General features: G+C 48.0%; 5 protein-coding genes across 5 annotated transcripts, besides 12 other annotated features; all 5 read right to left on the bottom strand.

Moving 5' to 3' along the window:
* Nucleotides 1-86: 86 nt before the first annotated feature.
* Nucleotides 87-112: a microsatellite.
* Nucleotides 113-282: 170 nt separating this feature from the next.
* Nucleotides 283-305: a microsatellite.
* A 15-nt stretch (nucleotides 306-320) lies between these two features.
* On the bottom strand, nucleotides 321-2,924 carry TraAM80_00019 (putative ATP-dependent RNA helicase; the record flags this gene model as incomplete). Its single annotated transcript, XM_029377116.1, has 1 exon — nucleotides 321-2,924. One exon carries the CDS (start codon nucleotides 2,922-2,924, stop codon nucleotides 321-323), a length of 2,604 nt encoding a protein of 867 aa, XP_029243006.1.
* Nucleotides 2,925-3,310: 386 nt separating this feature from the next.
* Nucleotides 3,311-3,339: a microsatellite.
* Nucleotides 3,340-3,440: 101 nt separating this feature from the next.
* Nucleotides 3,441-3,467: a microsatellite.
* Nucleotides 3,467-3,484: a microsatellite.
* Nucleotides 3,485-3,642: 158 nt separating this feature from the next.
* Nucleotides 3,643-4,182, bottom strand: TraAM80_00018 (ADP-ribosylation factor-like protein; the record flags this gene model as incomplete). The annotated part of the gene is made up of 1 exon (XM_029377115.1): nucleotides 3,643-4,182. One exon carries the CDS (start codon nucleotides 4,180-4,182, stop codon nucleotides 3,643-3,645), a length of 540 nt encoding a protein of 179 aa, XP_029243005.1.
* A 139-nt stretch (nucleotides 4,183-4,321) lies between these two features.
* Nucleotides 4,322-4,346: a microsatellite.
* A 150-nt stretch (nucleotides 4,347-4,496) lies between these two features.
* TraAM80_00017 (putative gamma-tubulin complex subunit) lies at nucleotides 4,497-6,809 on the bottom strand (the record flags this gene model as incomplete). Its single annotated transcript, XM_029377114.1, has 1 exon — nucleotides 4,497-6,809. The coding sequence occupies one exon, from the start codon at nucleotides 6,807-6,809 to the stop codon at nucleotides 4,497-4,499; it is 2,313 nt and encodes a 770-aa protein (XP_029243004.1).
* An 856-nt stretch (nucleotides 6,810-7,665) lies between these two features.
* Nucleotides 7,666-7,700: a microsatellite.
* A 57-nt stretch (nucleotides 7,701-7,757) lies between these two features.
* TraAM80_00016 (GTPase activating protein of Rab-like GTPase) lies at nucleotides 7,758-8,858 on the bottom strand (the record flags this gene model as incomplete). Its single annotated transcript, XM_029377113.1, has 1 exon — nucleotides 7,758-8,858. One exon carries the CDS (start codon nucleotides 8,856-8,858, stop codon nucleotides 7,758-7,760), a length of 1,101 nt encoding a protein of 366 aa, XP_029243003.1.
* A 185-nt stretch (nucleotides 8,859-9,043) lies between these two features.
* Nucleotides 9,044-9,077: a microsatellite.
* A 522-nt stretch (nucleotides 9,078-9,599) lies between these two features.
* Nucleotides 9,600-9,617: a microsatellite.
* A 155-nt stretch (nucleotides 9,618-9,772) lies between these two features.
* Nucleotides 9,773-9,826: a microsatellite.
* Nucleotides 9,827-10,257: 431 nt separating this feature from the next.
* Nucleotides 10,258-10,288: a microsatellite.
* A 50-nt stretch (nucleotides 10,289-10,338) lies between these two features.
* TraAM80_00015 (ubiquitin-protein ligase) lies at nucleotides 10,339-15,882 on the bottom strand (the record flags this gene model as incomplete). The annotated part of the gene is made up of 1 exon (XM_029377112.1): nucleotides 10,339-15,882. The coding sequence occupies one exon, from the start codon at nucleotides 15,880-15,882 to the stop codon at nucleotides 10,339-10,341; it is 5,544 nt and encodes a 1,847-aa protein (XP_029243002.1).
* Nucleotides 15,883-16,025: 143 nt separating this feature from the next.
* Nucleotides 16,026-16,049: a microsatellite.
* Nucleotides 16,050-16,225: the final 176 nt, after the last annotated feature.

Here is a 16,225-nt window from a genome sequence, read left to right as displayed (position 1 = left end):
AGTCAACGGAAGTTGGTGGCCAACACAAAACTACTTTTTATAAGAAGGGGTGAAAATCACGTTTGCCACGCGGAGAAAGACGCACAATATATATATATATATATATATGTATGCATTTAAGAAAGAATAAAAGGTTTTTTTCTTTGTTTCGTTTAAACAACTTTATTTGTATTCTTCCTCAAACCCTTTTTTAACCGAAGTGTACCTCAAACGAGCAAATAACAAATTCTGCTACTTCTCACACGCAAGCACGCCATTATGATTACTTCTGCCACTGAGGTGGCAGGCATGCGTGCATGCATGCACAGCCATGCTTATTCTTACGCATGGGCCTTGCGTGTATGCTTCTTCTTCTTTCTCGCCTGTGTGACCTGCATGGTGGCACGCTCAACCAGTTTGGACTCGGCCTTCCTTGTCCCAAGGGCCTGCGCACTGGTTCGGAATCCACCCTTGCCACCTGCCGTACCCATATCCTTTTTGACAAGCAGTTCCAACCTCTTCTGGAGCACCTTGATAGCCTTTTCTTTTGCCCGATTTTCATTGTCCGCCTCGTCATCAACCATGTCATCCACCTCTATATCCGCCTCACGACTCATACGGTGTACCCAATTATTCCGCGCCCGCGACTTGTCAATCTCCTTCTGCAACTTGTCAATCTGCATCGCCACCTTTACATGCGAATGAAGCTGATGCACAATGACAGGTTGAAGAGCAAACATCTCCATTTCGTTAGTGCCTCGTCCAAGTGACACCATCAGCTTTTGGAAGGACATGTGATCCTGAGCGCTGATCATCAAAATCGAAAGACCAGTGCCGCCACAACGCGCCGTACGACCACAACGATGAATGTAAGCATCCGTTGAACGAGGGACTTGAAAATGAATTACATGTTTTAGTCCATCAACGTCCAAGCCGCGGGAGGCAATGTCTGTCGCCACTAACACACGTTTTTCACCCTTCCTAAACTTGTCAATGTACTTCAAACGCTGTCGCTGCTGAAGCGAGGCGTGCAGACCTGCCACTGGAATGCCAAGCACCTCTAGAAGCTTCACCAGACGACGAAGCATAGATATAGCGTTCACAAACACAATTGTGCGTTCATGGTACATCTTGAGGAAGTAATAGAGATAGAGATCTTTGCTATCACCTGGGCAACGCAGATACGTTTCTTGTATCTTCGCCGTAACATCTGCCTTGGGTGAGAAGGTAAATACTTTGGCATTTGAGGGCTTAATCTCCAGCTTCTGAAGTACTGTCGCCATGGTGTCGGCGTTTGTTGTGCGGATAACCGTCTTTTTGGCCCGAAGATCTTTCCGCTCGTAGTTCGTCTGAAGCGAGAGTGTGGCACTGGTGACAAATGTGACAGTGCGATGACCTTCTGCTGGGTTGGGTGGCATTGGAATGGGGCGTGGGACGTCCTTCCGTCGACGCTGCTGCTGTTCTTCATAAGGCTCTGCGGCCGCGTTGGTGTCCTTTTCCTTATTTTTGGAGAATGGCACAAATTTTTGTGCCTCGTCGTCCCAGCGACCCGCTTCTAGTTCCAGCTCTGCTGCCTCAGCCCGCTCCTCACGCTTCTGCAGAAAACCGGCAGGCAACACCTCAGAGTGAATACGTTCCAATAAATTCTTCAGCTCCTCAAAGCGACCGGATTGAAGAAGTTTGTCTGCTTCATCGAGCACCACAAATGAAAGACGGCGGCTGATACTGTGACCAAGATAACAACCCTCATTCTTTTGAACAAGCTCCCAAAGTCGACCTGGTGTACATATCAATACATGCGGGTGGCGATTCAACACGCGCTGCTGCTTCTCTGGAGCCATACCACCGACGACGCAGCCAATAACTACATGTCGTGCATGCTGAGTTAGCTGAAGAAAGGCCTCGTTGATTTGCAGAGCCAGTTCACGGGTAGGGGATATAATAAGGGCTTGCATCAGTCGTTCTTTGGGAACAGTGGACAGTTTAGTGGAAGATGATGATTCCTCATCCTTTCCCGCGGTATCGTCCCGCGCCCTCTTTCGACTTCTGCTATCGTTGTTTTTCGCATCATTATTTATCATAGTTTCGTCGGTTGTGCCACCCTCTTTTGACGAGCTAACCTTTTTGTCTCTTGATACTACCTTCTTGGAGGGTTTTTTCGTATTCCGTTTGCCCTCACCTTTCCCGTCACATTTATCGGTTTCCATCTCATTATTGACAGAATTCTCGCTCGAGGGCAATTGGGAGAGGATTTGATGCAGGATAGGTAGTGCAAATGCCAAAGTTTTTCCACTTCCTGTTTCCGACGAAATAATGACGTCCTTCCTGCCCCCACGCTCTTTTTTGCTCCCCTTCTTGGATGATGCAGTGCCCAATACCGCCTCTTCACCGGCACCCTGTAAAAGAACGCTGGGGAGAACTTCTTCTTGCACAGGCGTCGGATGGGCAAAACGCATGGCCTTCAGGGCATTTAGCAGCAACGGATGCAAACCCACACGTTCCCAAAAGAGATAAGGGTCACCGTGGTGTCGGTACTGATTCTTGTTAGGCATAATGGAAGTGTCTTTTCCGTCTATGGCAGCATCCCCCTCGTCCAGCTGCACCTTTGGCAAGCTGAGCGGATGATCTTCTGGGAGAGGCGCCTCCGGCAGCGCAAGTCGTTTTTTGTTGTTCTTGTCACCCTTGTCCCCCTCGACGGGGCGCAGAAGAAGATCAGTGAGGCTTCGTGGATCAAACGTCACCTCCCGAGTCGGTGCTGCGGATCCTGCTGCAATTTCCTCCACTAGCGCCTCCAGTGGCCGTGATCCACTGTCGATGTGATCGTACCGATTGTGTCGGCGCTTCGCCGCGCGCATGCGCTTACGCACCTCAGAGGAGACGTGGTGTCGCTCCTTCATCTCGTTCCTGCGAGTGCGCTGCTTAAACGTTATCTTCTTGAGCGACATGTCGTGTGGCTTGTCTCCTGTGCTTCGCCCTTCCACCTCCCGCTTTTCCCCTCTTCTGGTGCCTTTTTTGTGGTGTGATTGCCCGCCGTGATGGGGGGCCCTTCCTTTACTCCACCCCACGCCCGCATGCGGCGAAATAGAAAAAAAAGATTCGACAACAAAAAGCAACACAAATAGAAAAAAAAAAAAAGAAACTGATCCTTACAACATCTCTCCCGCAAGAATAAGCGATGAGAGAGGAAGCGGCAGCTGACGTAAATTTACTCGTCACGGAAAGGTCCACACCTATATGGGCAGTGGCAAAACAATGACACACGATAATGCAGAGAAGCAAACGAAGAAAAATCACAAAAATAACTAAAACATGTCATAACACTTACGCATGAAAATAAATAAACAACTAATAAAATAAATAGTAGTAATCACACCAAAGAAAAAGAAAAACACCACGTCTATTATCATAGATTTCCTTCATTGGTATCGTTTTGCGCCTCAGTGCAAATCACCCATGCCATGAACACAACAACAGCAGCAACAACACCATATATATATATATATATTACCGCTTCCTCCACTGCACACGCCGCTGTCCTTTTATTTTGAAACTTCCGGTAGACTCCTGCAAAGCAGGAACGCATAACAGAAAGAAAAAAAATAAAATTGGAACAACTGTTACGAGAGCAATGACGGCACTAGCACGTATTTCGTCTGCAATGGATCAACTGTGAGAGTTTTTCACCAGCCAATCCACAACCTCGTTGATGTTGGTCTGGCGCAGCGCAGAAATGGGAATGACAAGCCACGGATTATCGCGAATGGCCTGCAGGTTCAGAAACTCCACACATTCTTCTTTAGTCATGTGAGGCTCAAGGTCAACCTTGTTTAGACACACCAGCATGGGGAGGCTGTGCAACGCCTTATCCTCAAGCAGTTTGTGCAGCTCACGCTTGGCAAGTTCGGTGCGCTGGAAGTCGCTGGAGTCCACACAATAGATCAAGCAGTCACAGCCCTGCGTGTAGCGTCCCCACTCGCTGCGAAACCGCTCCTGTCCGCCAAGGTCCCACACTTTAAGCTGTACTCCCCGTTTTCGCACCATCTTTACATTAAGCCCCACGGTGGGAAAGGTCTCAATGGGGTGCCCCACCGAAAGCACATTCAACAGCGTCGTCTTACCGCTATTTTCCAAGCCAACAAGACACATCTCAAGCTTCTTCTGACTCGAGAAGAGCTGCCTCATCCTTGTCACTAGGTTCCCCATCCTCTCACTTCTTTTTCTCCTTTTTTTAACCTTCGTACTCCTTTTATACCTTATTTTCTAGAGTGTTGATATTCAGAGTCGTACAAGAGAAATGTTACAAACATCATTCGCTCGTTTACATCTACCCCCATCCATAGATTATATATATATATATATATATATATCTGCAGTGAAGGAAGAAGGGGGGTTATCAGCGTTAATAAGTAGTAGAGATATATAAAGCCAGGGAAGGAGAACAAAAACAACAAATACAATTCAACCCCGGCATGCAACGTAGAACACGTCACGCACATCGCATTTTGTACAAGACGTGTCTACCGCCGATGTCGGTCTGTACTTACGGTGCTCATTGTTTCCGCCGATATCCCCGCCGAGTAAAGCACGCGGTACACGCCGTTGCGGTCGTAAAAGCCGCTAAAGTCGATCCATGTCAAAAGTGGAATGAGCTGTGGGTAGTCCGTGCCCACCGGCGAGGCGAGCTCAGAGAGGGCCTTCAAAAACCGCTCCTCTGCACCCTTCAACGTCTCCCTCACCTGCTCCGCACTAAGCTGTGATGATACCTCTCGTCGACCCATCTCAGTAAAACTGGATGCAATCTCCAAAATTCGCGACAAGCTTCGAAAGCGGTGAGAGCTGGCGAGCACCAGGCCAAGTTCAACTCCCTCAAAGAAGTCTTGCAAGGCATTGTTGACAGCAAAAACGCTGTCCGCCTGGCCGATGCGACCCATCATGCGACCCCACAGCGGCTCCACAACAAAATGTGCGGCATAAAACTGAAACTGCCGGATAAACTGAATAAGTTGATGTTTGATGCTATACGCCTGGAAGGACTGATGGGGGACGTCTACGTCAGTCCACGCCGTGGTAAGATTACGTTCACAAATTTTTAGACACGTAAAGAGACGAAATACTACATTTAAGCGCCTCAAAACGGCAGCGTCCAAGACCATCGTGAGGGGCCATTTGAGATAGGCCTCTAGTTGAAGCAGTTCAATGCAACGATGCGTTTCTATGCGCATGGCACTTCGTCTACCACACGACCCGCGAGGGACCACCTCGTCTGTGTTGTGTTCAAAAGAGCCGTTGACGTACTGCTCAATGGTGCTATCCGAAAAGCTGCAGCCAATGATACTGTGATACGGGTCCGTCCCACAACATCTTGCAATCGCTGCTTGAAGCAAGACCCGCAGCGAGTGCACCTTGACTTGTACCGGTGACTTAACCAAAAGTTCCTCAGCGCTGTCAAGGAAGTCAACCAACCAATCCCCACGCTGGTGCAGAAAGTAGCTCTTCAGGGAGGTCAGGTGACCTAGCAGATCCACCTGAGACCCCAGAAAGAGACGAAGCACCTCACCGCTGGAAATTTCATACGACTCCTCAATTTTGCGATGTAGCTTGTCATTCCCCGACCAAACGAGCATATGCTCCGCCACATCCCCAAACGCAGGAAGAGTCCCGTTGTACTCACGTAGAAGGCAACAATACTTGCCCGCGTAAAAGACCATTTTTGCAATCTTAGAGGGTTTCAAAAGGAAGTTCGGGATCATGTTTCTATTAATGGAGAAGCGCCGCTCAAACGCAATTGCCTCCTCAGATACTGCGCCACCACAATCATCTGTGGCAGTATAATTTGGGAAAATGCGACTCACCATGTTCCTCGTGCCATTGGGGCTACTTACAGTTAACGTCGTCGACGTTGATGTCGTGCCGGGCAGTGGTTGGGCCTCGGAGATAAAAAATTCCCCATACGGATCTTCTAACAACCCCTCATGCATCCATCGATGCAGGACGCGCAGGTACGGCATCAATGCTCGACGAAGCAGCAAGATAAGCAGCTCATCATCTTCTCTGCTACCCGAACACTTCTCTGACTGTTCGTGGAGGTGATTTAAAAGTCGCCACCCCGCCATTGACAGCGTCCCCTCCTCGTCTATGATAGTGTCAGTGGGAAGCAACTGACGCAGTCGCACAATGTGATGCCCCGCTCGCATCACTTCCGAGACGACGCCCATAAGTGGCATCGCCCTACCTTGTGTCCAACGCTGCAGATTGGCCATCTCATGGGCAAAGCTGGTACAGACTTCCGACACTACCTCTCCAAGAGCCATCGCCACAAGACTTTTCCCCATGTACTCAGCCCGCTCCATCCTGTGGAGTGCAACAAAGGCATCCGCGACAGGGATGATCGTCTTGCACAAGCTACGCATCGACACGGGCACGTAGCGTGATACTACAAAACCATCTCGCGAGGCCTGAAGGAGGGATCCACCGTGACCAACAACCGCGGCAAGTACATCCGCCGTCACAACGCGGTCCTGGATCTCCTCCGGCACATCCTCCAGCTTGGTATAATCCTCAAAGTGAGGATATGACAAGGTGGAGGCCGCCGCTACAGGAGCCGCCACACCCACAGCTTTGTTTGCAGCAGTAGCAGCAGCAACAGAAGAAGAGGCACTGTCTGTGCAACGCTTCAGCCACTCCGTTTCCAAGATGGCAATACTGATGGGGTCAGTGAAGCCTGCCTCAACAATAACAGCTCGCCGGTCAGTTGCATGCTGCACCTGCTGGAAGGAAACGGAGCGGGACTCCAAAGAAGTCACAAAATTCGCCCACAAATGTGTGGGCATAATTGTTTAATCTGCGATGCTGCCTCCACTGCCCCTTTTCCTGTTTATTTATTTATCTTTCCTCTGCCCGCTTACTCCAGCAGAAGACTATAAAGGTAGACCAGAAAACGACCCAGCCGCGATGATGCGTTGTGGCCCAAAGTCACGCGCAAAGAAAAACACCTACAACCGACAAGGAGGGAGTCCTATCTCGTACTGTCGGCCACAGCCCAGCGAGCGCAGCAGCCAACGCGTTCGCAGAAGAATACGTTCTTCGACAGTTGCCGCCCAATCAACCAGAAAATGAAAACAAAAAAGAAAGAGGTAAAATAGTATCAAAAATACTCCATGCAAGCTGGTCATTATGTGTCAACGGCCGATGCAGCTCAAAAACAAGACAAACAAAAAGAAAAATGTATGCATAAAATTTAAGCCTTGCAAGATCCTCGTGGTACCCACAAATGGTCGGCTCCTTTGGGCCTCTGTCTCCATCTCCCACCCAACGAACCACAACTCCGCGGCGGGACGGACCCTACGGGGTGGTTGTAAGCGCAGGAGCGGACTAGAAAGTTTTCACCAATTCCCTGTGGTGCATGAATCACAATTAATTCATTAAACCGCCAAAACGCAATCAACATCGCAATTCACATTCAGAGTAGACCACATCGAGAGAGAGCGTAATGAGCAACCCCACATCTCTCACCTTGTATCGTTATTTTATTTCACTTCTAGTTCACCTCGAAGACCATCACAATAACCATCAACAAGGACGGGATAAAAATGCATTGATGCCGTGGGCGGGAGGGAACAACACCACTTCGACACACCGCGGCAAGCAGCTGCTGATAGACTCAAATCCGCACATCAGCTGCGAGGAAAACAACCATAAAACAAACAAACAAAAAACAAGCATATCTTTTAAAGATCTAATGATCATGAATCTAAGTAACTTGTGAAGAGGAAACGATTTCACGATAAGAATGAAGAGATGAAGGACTTCTTACGCTTCATTTCCATGGCGCTCGCCACTTGATGGCACGCCTCACGCCACACCATTTCATCTGAGCGCAACAACAACATCACGTCACGCAATGTGACTTCCTCCTCTGATGCGTCTGACGTCTGTTGCTGTGTTCCCGTCGGGACCTCTTTAAGACCCTGATCAGGTCCAGCAAACTTGGTCGCATCCGCCGTGGAGGCCTTCACGTGCTTTAACTGATGCAGACCCCAATAGTCAATAGCCGCTTGCGGTACAGCCCGTTCACTCACCTTCCCAAAGTCGATGTCGTTAATCATGTGAGTCCAAATCACCACAGACTCCTCGCCAAGGTATCCCATCAGCCGAAACGCCATCCGCGGAGACACCAAAAAAAGAACGACAAAAACAGTGAAATGTACCACCTGTAAAAAAATTGCTGCAACACGCTCTACATATGTAATCTCGGTCATCTGCATAAGAATTTGGACATGACTCGCATGTGACTCCGCCTGCGCCAAAAGTCCACGTGTTTCTGTTGCAAAGCTCCCCTTCCTCGGAACGTACGCCGAATCTTCCTTTTTAAGCATCATTCGAAAATAGTTAACCATCGCACCAGCCAGAGGTGGGGCAGGGGCGACGACCTTCAACATTGTAGCACGGTGAAGATAACGCTCTCGAAAAAGTTTGTCCGCAAGCCACCGAAGCAGCTTCACTAAATAAATACAGCAGTGGTCACTGACACGCTGAGGTGGATGATGAGTTAATCGCTCGCTCTCTAACGTAGTGATGTCCGCCAACGCTGAGATGGGGGAAGCGAAGGTGAAGCGTGACGACGCGCCCATGAAGGGAAGGTACAAGGAGCTCCCATGAGACTTGTCGTCATCGATCCTCATGGCTGCTGGCGCCGTTGTTGTTGTTGCTGCCGCTGCTGCCTCGCCCGACTCCTCGCTCCTAGGGGCGGTTGACTTGGTACCACCACAACGCTTCGAAAGAAACAACGACACCGCGGGGGCCGTCGCTTGCACTATCGCAGCTCTGTCCACTGCTGAAACCGCTTTACGAAGGGTGATTATACGTCGTACGCCCAACATGCCGTTCTAAATTAAGTCGTTGTTTCTATTTCCTTGTTGCCCACACCAGACGCTGCTGATCACCTCTTGTTATCTGTTTTCCCCTTTGTTTCCTTTTGTTTTTCCTGTTCCTCCTCTTAATAAAGGATATCACGCCATTTTCGCCACCAGGCGCACACCGCATGAAAAATCACAGCACCGCAAGCAAAAAAAAAAAAAAGAACGAACAACAAAAAAAAATTATGTCCAGTTGCTGCACACACATGCGTGGTAGAGCCATTCACTGCGGAAGAGGGAATACCGAAACTGGGTACGAGGCATTGCCGCCAGAGGGTGTTCAAGCGACATCTGGATATACAGATGTATCCCACGTTTCTCCAAGCCCGCACATCGCACGTCAGATTCCTCAGTACTGCACGGGAAAATATACATGGCAAAACATATTTGCGCACAACCATGTATGTTGCATGCGGGTGCACACGCTTTCAAAGCAGCTACAACCGTAGGCCAGACATGAAGAAATGCAGGCAAGAAAGAGTAGCATCAAAAAAAAAAAGTATGTCACTCACACTTGAAAAGGGAAAAAAATAAAATAAAATGTGTATCCGCTCTCACAGCTCCTTCATTTACCTCCCAATGATCCTCCTCCCTTTCTTTTTCTCTCATATCTCTACCTCCCTCTTCATTGGGGCAAAAATGCGTGAAACGAACATGTGGAGAAAAAAGACGCAAAAAAAAAGGAAAAAACATCCTCTTTACTTCATATATATATATATATATCCAGCAGGCGTACACCGTGCAAACACATCCATTCTCTCCTTCTCTCCACTTCCTGCAGCATCTATTTTGCATCGGTTCGCCATCTTTCGTCCCGGCACCTCCTTCTACTCCTCGTTCCCCCGTCTTATTTTCATCACAATCCTCAGTGCCGCGCCAACAAAAAAAAAAAAAGAAAGCATAATAACAAATAAAAATAAAATAAAAAAGAAGCGAGTAAAATGTCACGGACAACTTAAAAAAAAACATGGCATGGCTCCGCACCAAACACCACTGCGAAGACTAAAAACAAAAACAAAAACTAAAGTGAAGAGAGACAAAAAGTGTGGTACGCACACACAAAAACACAGAGAAATAAAAACATCTAGGAATCACGTGCAATCATATAGGTTGCCAAATAAGCGCTGCACATAAATTCAGACAAGAGAAGCAATCACCAAACTAGAAAAAAAAAAAGGGTAGACAATCGCATATAAGCACATATTATATATACAACTCTTTCGACCCACTTAGGCGCAACTACTTCAACACACTCCTGCGCTCCCGTTCCTTCAGTCGCCGTGTCTTATGCTTTAGGTGACTTTTTCAAACGTTTTTGTCTTGTTTCTTTCGCTACCTCAGTAGCCTGGCCCTCTTAAGTTTAATATTATATATATATATATATATATATATATGCTTGTATTTTGTTTGCCGTGTTTCGCGTCTCTACTTCTTGTTCTCTCCCTTACGTGAGCAGGAAACACTCCTGTCCCTCCGTCACAGCTATTCGCAATTTCTCCTGCAACAAGGCCTTGCTGCTGTAGCTCGGCATCTTGAGGTAGTGTGCACAAGTGTTCACTGTCGGCAGCGATGCATCCATGCGAGTCTGCAAATCTCTAACAGCCCCCTCACTTAATAAGTCGTCTGAGAAAGCTACATGTTCCTCTGTTTCCTCCGCCGCTCCAAGTGTTCGGCGCACGACAGTTATGGGAGGTTGCATACCCCCGAGAGGAAGACGAGAGGAACCCGTTACAAAGCGCAGGAAGGCACGCTGCAATGAGGCATCCCAGCTGCTCACCACCTCCAGAAGAAAGGTGACAACGGGAGAATTCTTATCGTAACCGTGGGCAGCGATGATGTTTTGTTCAAGGTCTTCTGGTATCTTCCAAATCTTCCCGTCTGGTCCAGAGATTAGAAGCTGCAGCTCTTCAACACTGAAGAGTTCAAGGTAGGAGGGAATCACTGCATAGCGTAGTCCCTGTCTAAAGTGCATGATAGGTTCCACAAGAACTTTTCGAGTGTAATATTGCCGCACCGCGTTGACGTAGTCAGAAACATTGGCTCCACCAACACGTATAAAGGAGCCATTGGGGCAAAGTTCAATCGTCTCTCCCGCCGTGTGAGCATCAGAATTCGGCAAAACAAACGTCAAATCACAAGCAAGAAGTCCCTCCTCAGAGAGGGAACTCAACCACGTAAGGTGAACGTCCAACTCCGGATCAATGTCACGGAGCTGGTTCTCCTCAAGATTGCCCAGGATTCCTTGAATAAAGCAGCGGTGAAGAGGAAGGTCTACAGCACGCTCTTCCAGCAACACCCGCCCCACAAGTAAGCCCAAAAGTTCAAAATACGACAGCGATTTCGATGTCTGTTGCACCGCAGGAAACAGAGGTAGTTGCACGCGCCTAACAAAATTCCCATTTGATTCCATAAACGTTTCACTCCACCACATGTTGAGCTGCAGCTCTTGAAGCTGAGCGGCAAATAAGTTGTAAAACTCCCTTGCAGGCCCCGCACCAAAGCCATTTTCGTTTTCAAACTCCACACTCAACGGTAAAGGGCACATGGCGTGAGTCCGCAGCACAATAGAACCACTGCCCAAAAGGTTGTCCCGCTGTACTACCACCTTCTTTGCGCCGTGCATATTCACATCCGGCGTCACCCACTCCAAACCATGTATGGGGATCAACCACCCAGCCCCACGTAGTGCCTCCTTTAACCACAACGTCATCGTCGTTGGAGCTCGACGCACAAAAAAAACTAGTTGCAGTAACGCTCGTCTAACACTCAAACTAAACACCTGTGGAAAGTTCCACAGAATGTAACTGGCAAGGTGCTGATCCTTATCCTCATTCAGCGACGAGCAGAGAAAAGGAAACCAGACAACTGGCGGCAGCATGAATATACCAAGATAATTGTAAAACCCGTAGATGAGAGCACTACAGAGTCTTCCCTCTGCATAATTCACGGGAATCTTTGCTTGTAGCAAAACTTGCAACACCTCATTTAAGAGTTTAGCTGCAGACTTCAAAGAGGATTGTGTCTCCGCGCACCTTAACAGCTGTGTAAACTGCCTCTTTGGGGAACTCATAATGTTACTGTGCGCTCCGTCCTTTGTTGCGTCATCGAGATTTAGCGAAAAAGGCTCCTTCACTACAACATACTGAAGGGTATGTGTCATTGACCACAGTGCCATGACATGTTGCACCCCTCCCGTGGGAAACTGCTGACCACCACATTGAGGAATCTCCTCCGTGGAGGCAGCCGTTGCATCCACCGACCTCGTAGTAGAGTTGCAAAGAAGTTCCAATACTGAAACTGACGAGTCCATCACTGGATTGCCATTTCGGAAAAATACAATATTATTTAGTGAAATGGTGTATGTTGTATATTCAGCCGTATCAGACAACGATGAATTCCCAAAAGACGAATTATTTACAGGTGTATCCCCTTGGTGGAAATTTGTTAACGCTACCGCTGCCGCACCAAAATATTCTTCACTCACACAAGTATTCTCCTGAGATAAGTGTGCTGAACTTGTCACGGGGGAGCCGGTATTCCCTGAATTATCCGTGGTGTATGCGTTCATGTGTGTAAGGGACCGAAACAACAACGACTGCGATCCACCACTATCGTCCTCCTTAGGCACAGAAATACGAGAGTTATCCAAAGAATGCAAACCCTGTAGTAACTCACTGCTCTCTGGTGGACTTTGACTTCGTCTCCGTTTTACCTCCTGACCACGCGTCCCTGTCTCCGAGTATTTTTGCCGCAGCTGAAAAAGAATTTGCTTGGCTAGGTAACTCAACGGTGTCGTTGGGAGAACGCTAATGGCTTCTTGTGCCACACAAATGTCAACAACTGTGTACTTTTTACCAGCAATGAACACACTTCGCGTAGTCAAAGATGGTTGCCCAGCCTCTACATTAACCTCCAGTGACTCCAGTTTCACGCGTAAAGGAGACCATATGTAGTTTGTCATGGCCTGCATAATTTTGTTGCGTCGAAAACGCAGTTCCAGTCTTGCAGGTTGACGCTCAATAGGAGAAGCCTCTTCAACGTTCACTAGCCCTAAGTGTTGATTAATCACCCGAAGAAGTCCCTCTCTAACCTGCAAAAATACCTCCGCCAGATTTGCACTCAAAACAGTTTGACTCATGGAATCCCGCAGCTCACCCGCAAGTTGCTCCAAGAACTCAGGATGTTCATGCACAAGATAAGCGAGTTTGTTTTCACTCTCCAGCATGTATTCATTAATAGCAAGCACCTTTTGAAGCCCTGCATTAAGTTCCACATGCCTACACGCACGCATCATAATATCGGAAATGATAGAGCTCTGTGAGAAGCTTGACTCTTCTGTTGTCCCAATTATAGCATTCAGTTCAGAAGGGGGGGCAGGGTCAATCCTCAAAGTGAAACCATCCGAGGACTGTACGGGCAAAGTATTCAGCAATACATCTTCAGGGCCTTTGTATGCATTGGGCAAATCCCGAGATATGATCGAAATCACTTGCTCAATGAGTTTTTCATGCACTTCCTCAAAACCTTTCGTGGAACCATGAAAAGGGCACAGCGCAACTCCCCTGCTACCATACAATGAACTCTGAAGATCGCCACGATGCCGACTCACATGACCCCTTCTGTTTTCAAGCATTCGACGAAGAATAAGCCTCTCGTTCTCATTGAAGATAGACATCTCAGCACCATTGGCGTGTTGCAGTATCAAAAATGAACTCAACGTGCTCATTTGTATTTCACACCTTAACGTCATAGCTGGGAGCCGAGAGTTTTGGGTGAACCCAAATGATACTAGCGCGTGCAAAACACTCTGATTTGAATAATATTCCCTAAAAGGCTGCACAGTTGCCGTTAAAGATTGATTCGTGTTTGTTGTGGCCAAGTAAAACAATACAGTCCCTAGGCGAGAGCACAGGAGGTTAAACTGCTTACATAGAACGTTCCTGTTATTTGGGTGCGAGCTTTTGTTGTCCTCGCGAAAAAACTCCACTGTGAGATCCACATATCGAAGTATTAAAATGGAGCAGTGACGCGCGATAACGGTACTCACGGTTTCCTTGACAACAGAAGCCAAAATTGGAAGACAATACGATACTATCATTTTGATCATTTCTGCCTGTAGAAACTCTGCACGAGTAGCAGGATCACGCAAAAGCCCTTCACGGGCATTGCTAAATGCCTCACGGGAAAGAACATCCATTCTGGAATTCCCTTTCTTTTTCCGCCTGATCTCACCAGTTTTGTGCCCCAATTTCTCCCCAAAACCCGGAAAAAATATACAGCAAAAAAAGCATGTCTTTTCATCCGTCAAGCGCTCTGTTGTAGTGTCATTCAAACGACTCGTGCAGGGACTGCTAAGAGTTGGGGAAAGTTCCGTTCTATTTAATGCGATGGTGGGGCGTGTCCCCTGGTTAACGGCGTCGTTTAACCTTGTTGATGTTGGCATGAGAGGATTGTGCAAACGCTGGGACCTCGACCTTGGCATCTCAACTGGGTAGTCGCTCTGATGATGTGGAATGATGGCTGCATTCACCAAACCCATAAAATCGTTGTCCCCACAAGTACAATACATGACACGTCTGTGAACATAACCGGAGAGAAACGCATGACGACTAAGGCCATGTGGGTAAAAAGATACCTCATTCTTCATGTATTGCATGATGCTAAAGTCAAGCTTGAGGACGCGAGAGCCACGAGATACCTCATATGGTCTGAATGTCTTACACCTACGCTGGGTTTCGTACTCGCCCTCCAACTGCCTACTCAAACTGTCACTGCAATCGTTTCTGTTATGAAAGTCATCCTCGCATTGCCAAACAAAGTGCGGTAGTGTGACATAGTAGTCACTCTCACGGGCCGCCATGGCAGCTGGTGTGATTACTAGCAAAAACTCCAGCAAATGAATAATCTGCTGCTCCTCAGCCATAAAAGGGATGACGCTGACATCATTGTGGAAAAGGGCTTCCGCAATCCTCACGCCACTCCGTGCGAAGAGCCTCATCCTTTCCGCCAAGGCAGTCACAAGTTTGTAGACGGTGTGCAACACATCGTGCTTAAGAAACATTTTCACAGCTGTACAAGAATCGGTAAAGAAAAGAGTCAGAAACGTGGAGCAGACGGCGTTGCGAAAGGTAGAACCTTGTGCACCCATGGAGACAGTTCGCGCCAAAACCGTGACAAGCGTAGGCACGGAATGCTCCAGAATGGCAACATTCTTCAGAAGCTGATCTCGTGTGCACAATATCCGATCATATATGAAGGCAATGCACTCAATGAGATTCAGCATATACGCTCCATTCTCCTTCGACAACCGTTCCTCAGATTGATCTTTGCCGTCCCCCAATATATCCTTCACCTGTTGGCTAAATCGCAAAACAAGGGCGTTGCAAGGCGCTAAAAGATATTTGTTCCAATCCTTCAACCGTGCGGCCGCGAGGAGGTGACACAGACACTTTAGACACATCATACGCAGATGGTGCGTCCCCACCTTCGCCTCCAAGGAAGTGATGACCGAAACCGCGTGAGCGTGCACTACTTCCGTGTGTGCCTCAAGTGAGATGTGGCTAATACATTTTAGTACCTCCTCTAAAAGTGCTTCATTGTCATGGGTGTTAACTTCATTTAAAAGATGCAACAACGGTGGAACACCTTTCGCTGACGCAATCGCGAAACCACCGCGTGGTGCAATATCTGCCAGCAGTGCAAGAACCTGTACCACGAGGGAGCGTAGCCTACTAAAATCGTTTTGAGAAGCAATCGTAAGTGTCGACACCAGAACCTCCGCGTAGCGACCAGCATCGAGACTTCGGACAAATTCCTCGTCACCAAAACAGAGAGCAACGCAAACACGGTCCAATGCTACAAGCAGGCGCTCGAGTTTCTCCTCGGATATGCCGCGCTTGAGAGCGGTGAGGGCACTTTTGAGATCCCCAACCAATACAAGTGCCTTATCACGCTGCATTAATCCAGCAGAACCATCAGCTGCACTCATACTTTTGCAACTGTTTTCCTTTCAAATTTTCAAAAAGGAAGGGTAAAGCCTGTTTACTGAGCCTTTTTCCTGCGTAGCTGGTGCAGGTGCCGCAGCAGCTGCTTCCTCGCTCAGCAAAATGGGGGTCGCTGTCAGTTAAATGGATATATATATATATATATATATATGCTGCTATCGATGTTGCTAGAAGGGGAGGGAGACAATTTTTTGCAGAAAGGTTACACTAAGAGCAGATAAAATGCTACTATTGAAGCTGTTGAAATAAAGAGAAGGAGAAAGAAAGCAACGGAGGAGGAAGTGCAAACATGAAAGAAGTGGCCCTCCCATAGCCTCATCCACAAAA

This window comes from Trypanosoma rangeli (assembly GCF_003719475.1).
Source record: "Trypanosoma rangeli strain AM80 chromosome Unknown Tra_15.4_contig_00001, whole genome shotgun sequence".
Lineage (NCBI taxonomy): Eukaryota > Euglenozoa > Kinetoplastea > Trypanosomatida > Trypanosomatidae > Trypanosoma > Trypanosoma rangeli.
Note: the sequence above shows the minus strand (reverse complement) of the source record. Positions and strands in the feature narration are given on the sequence as shown.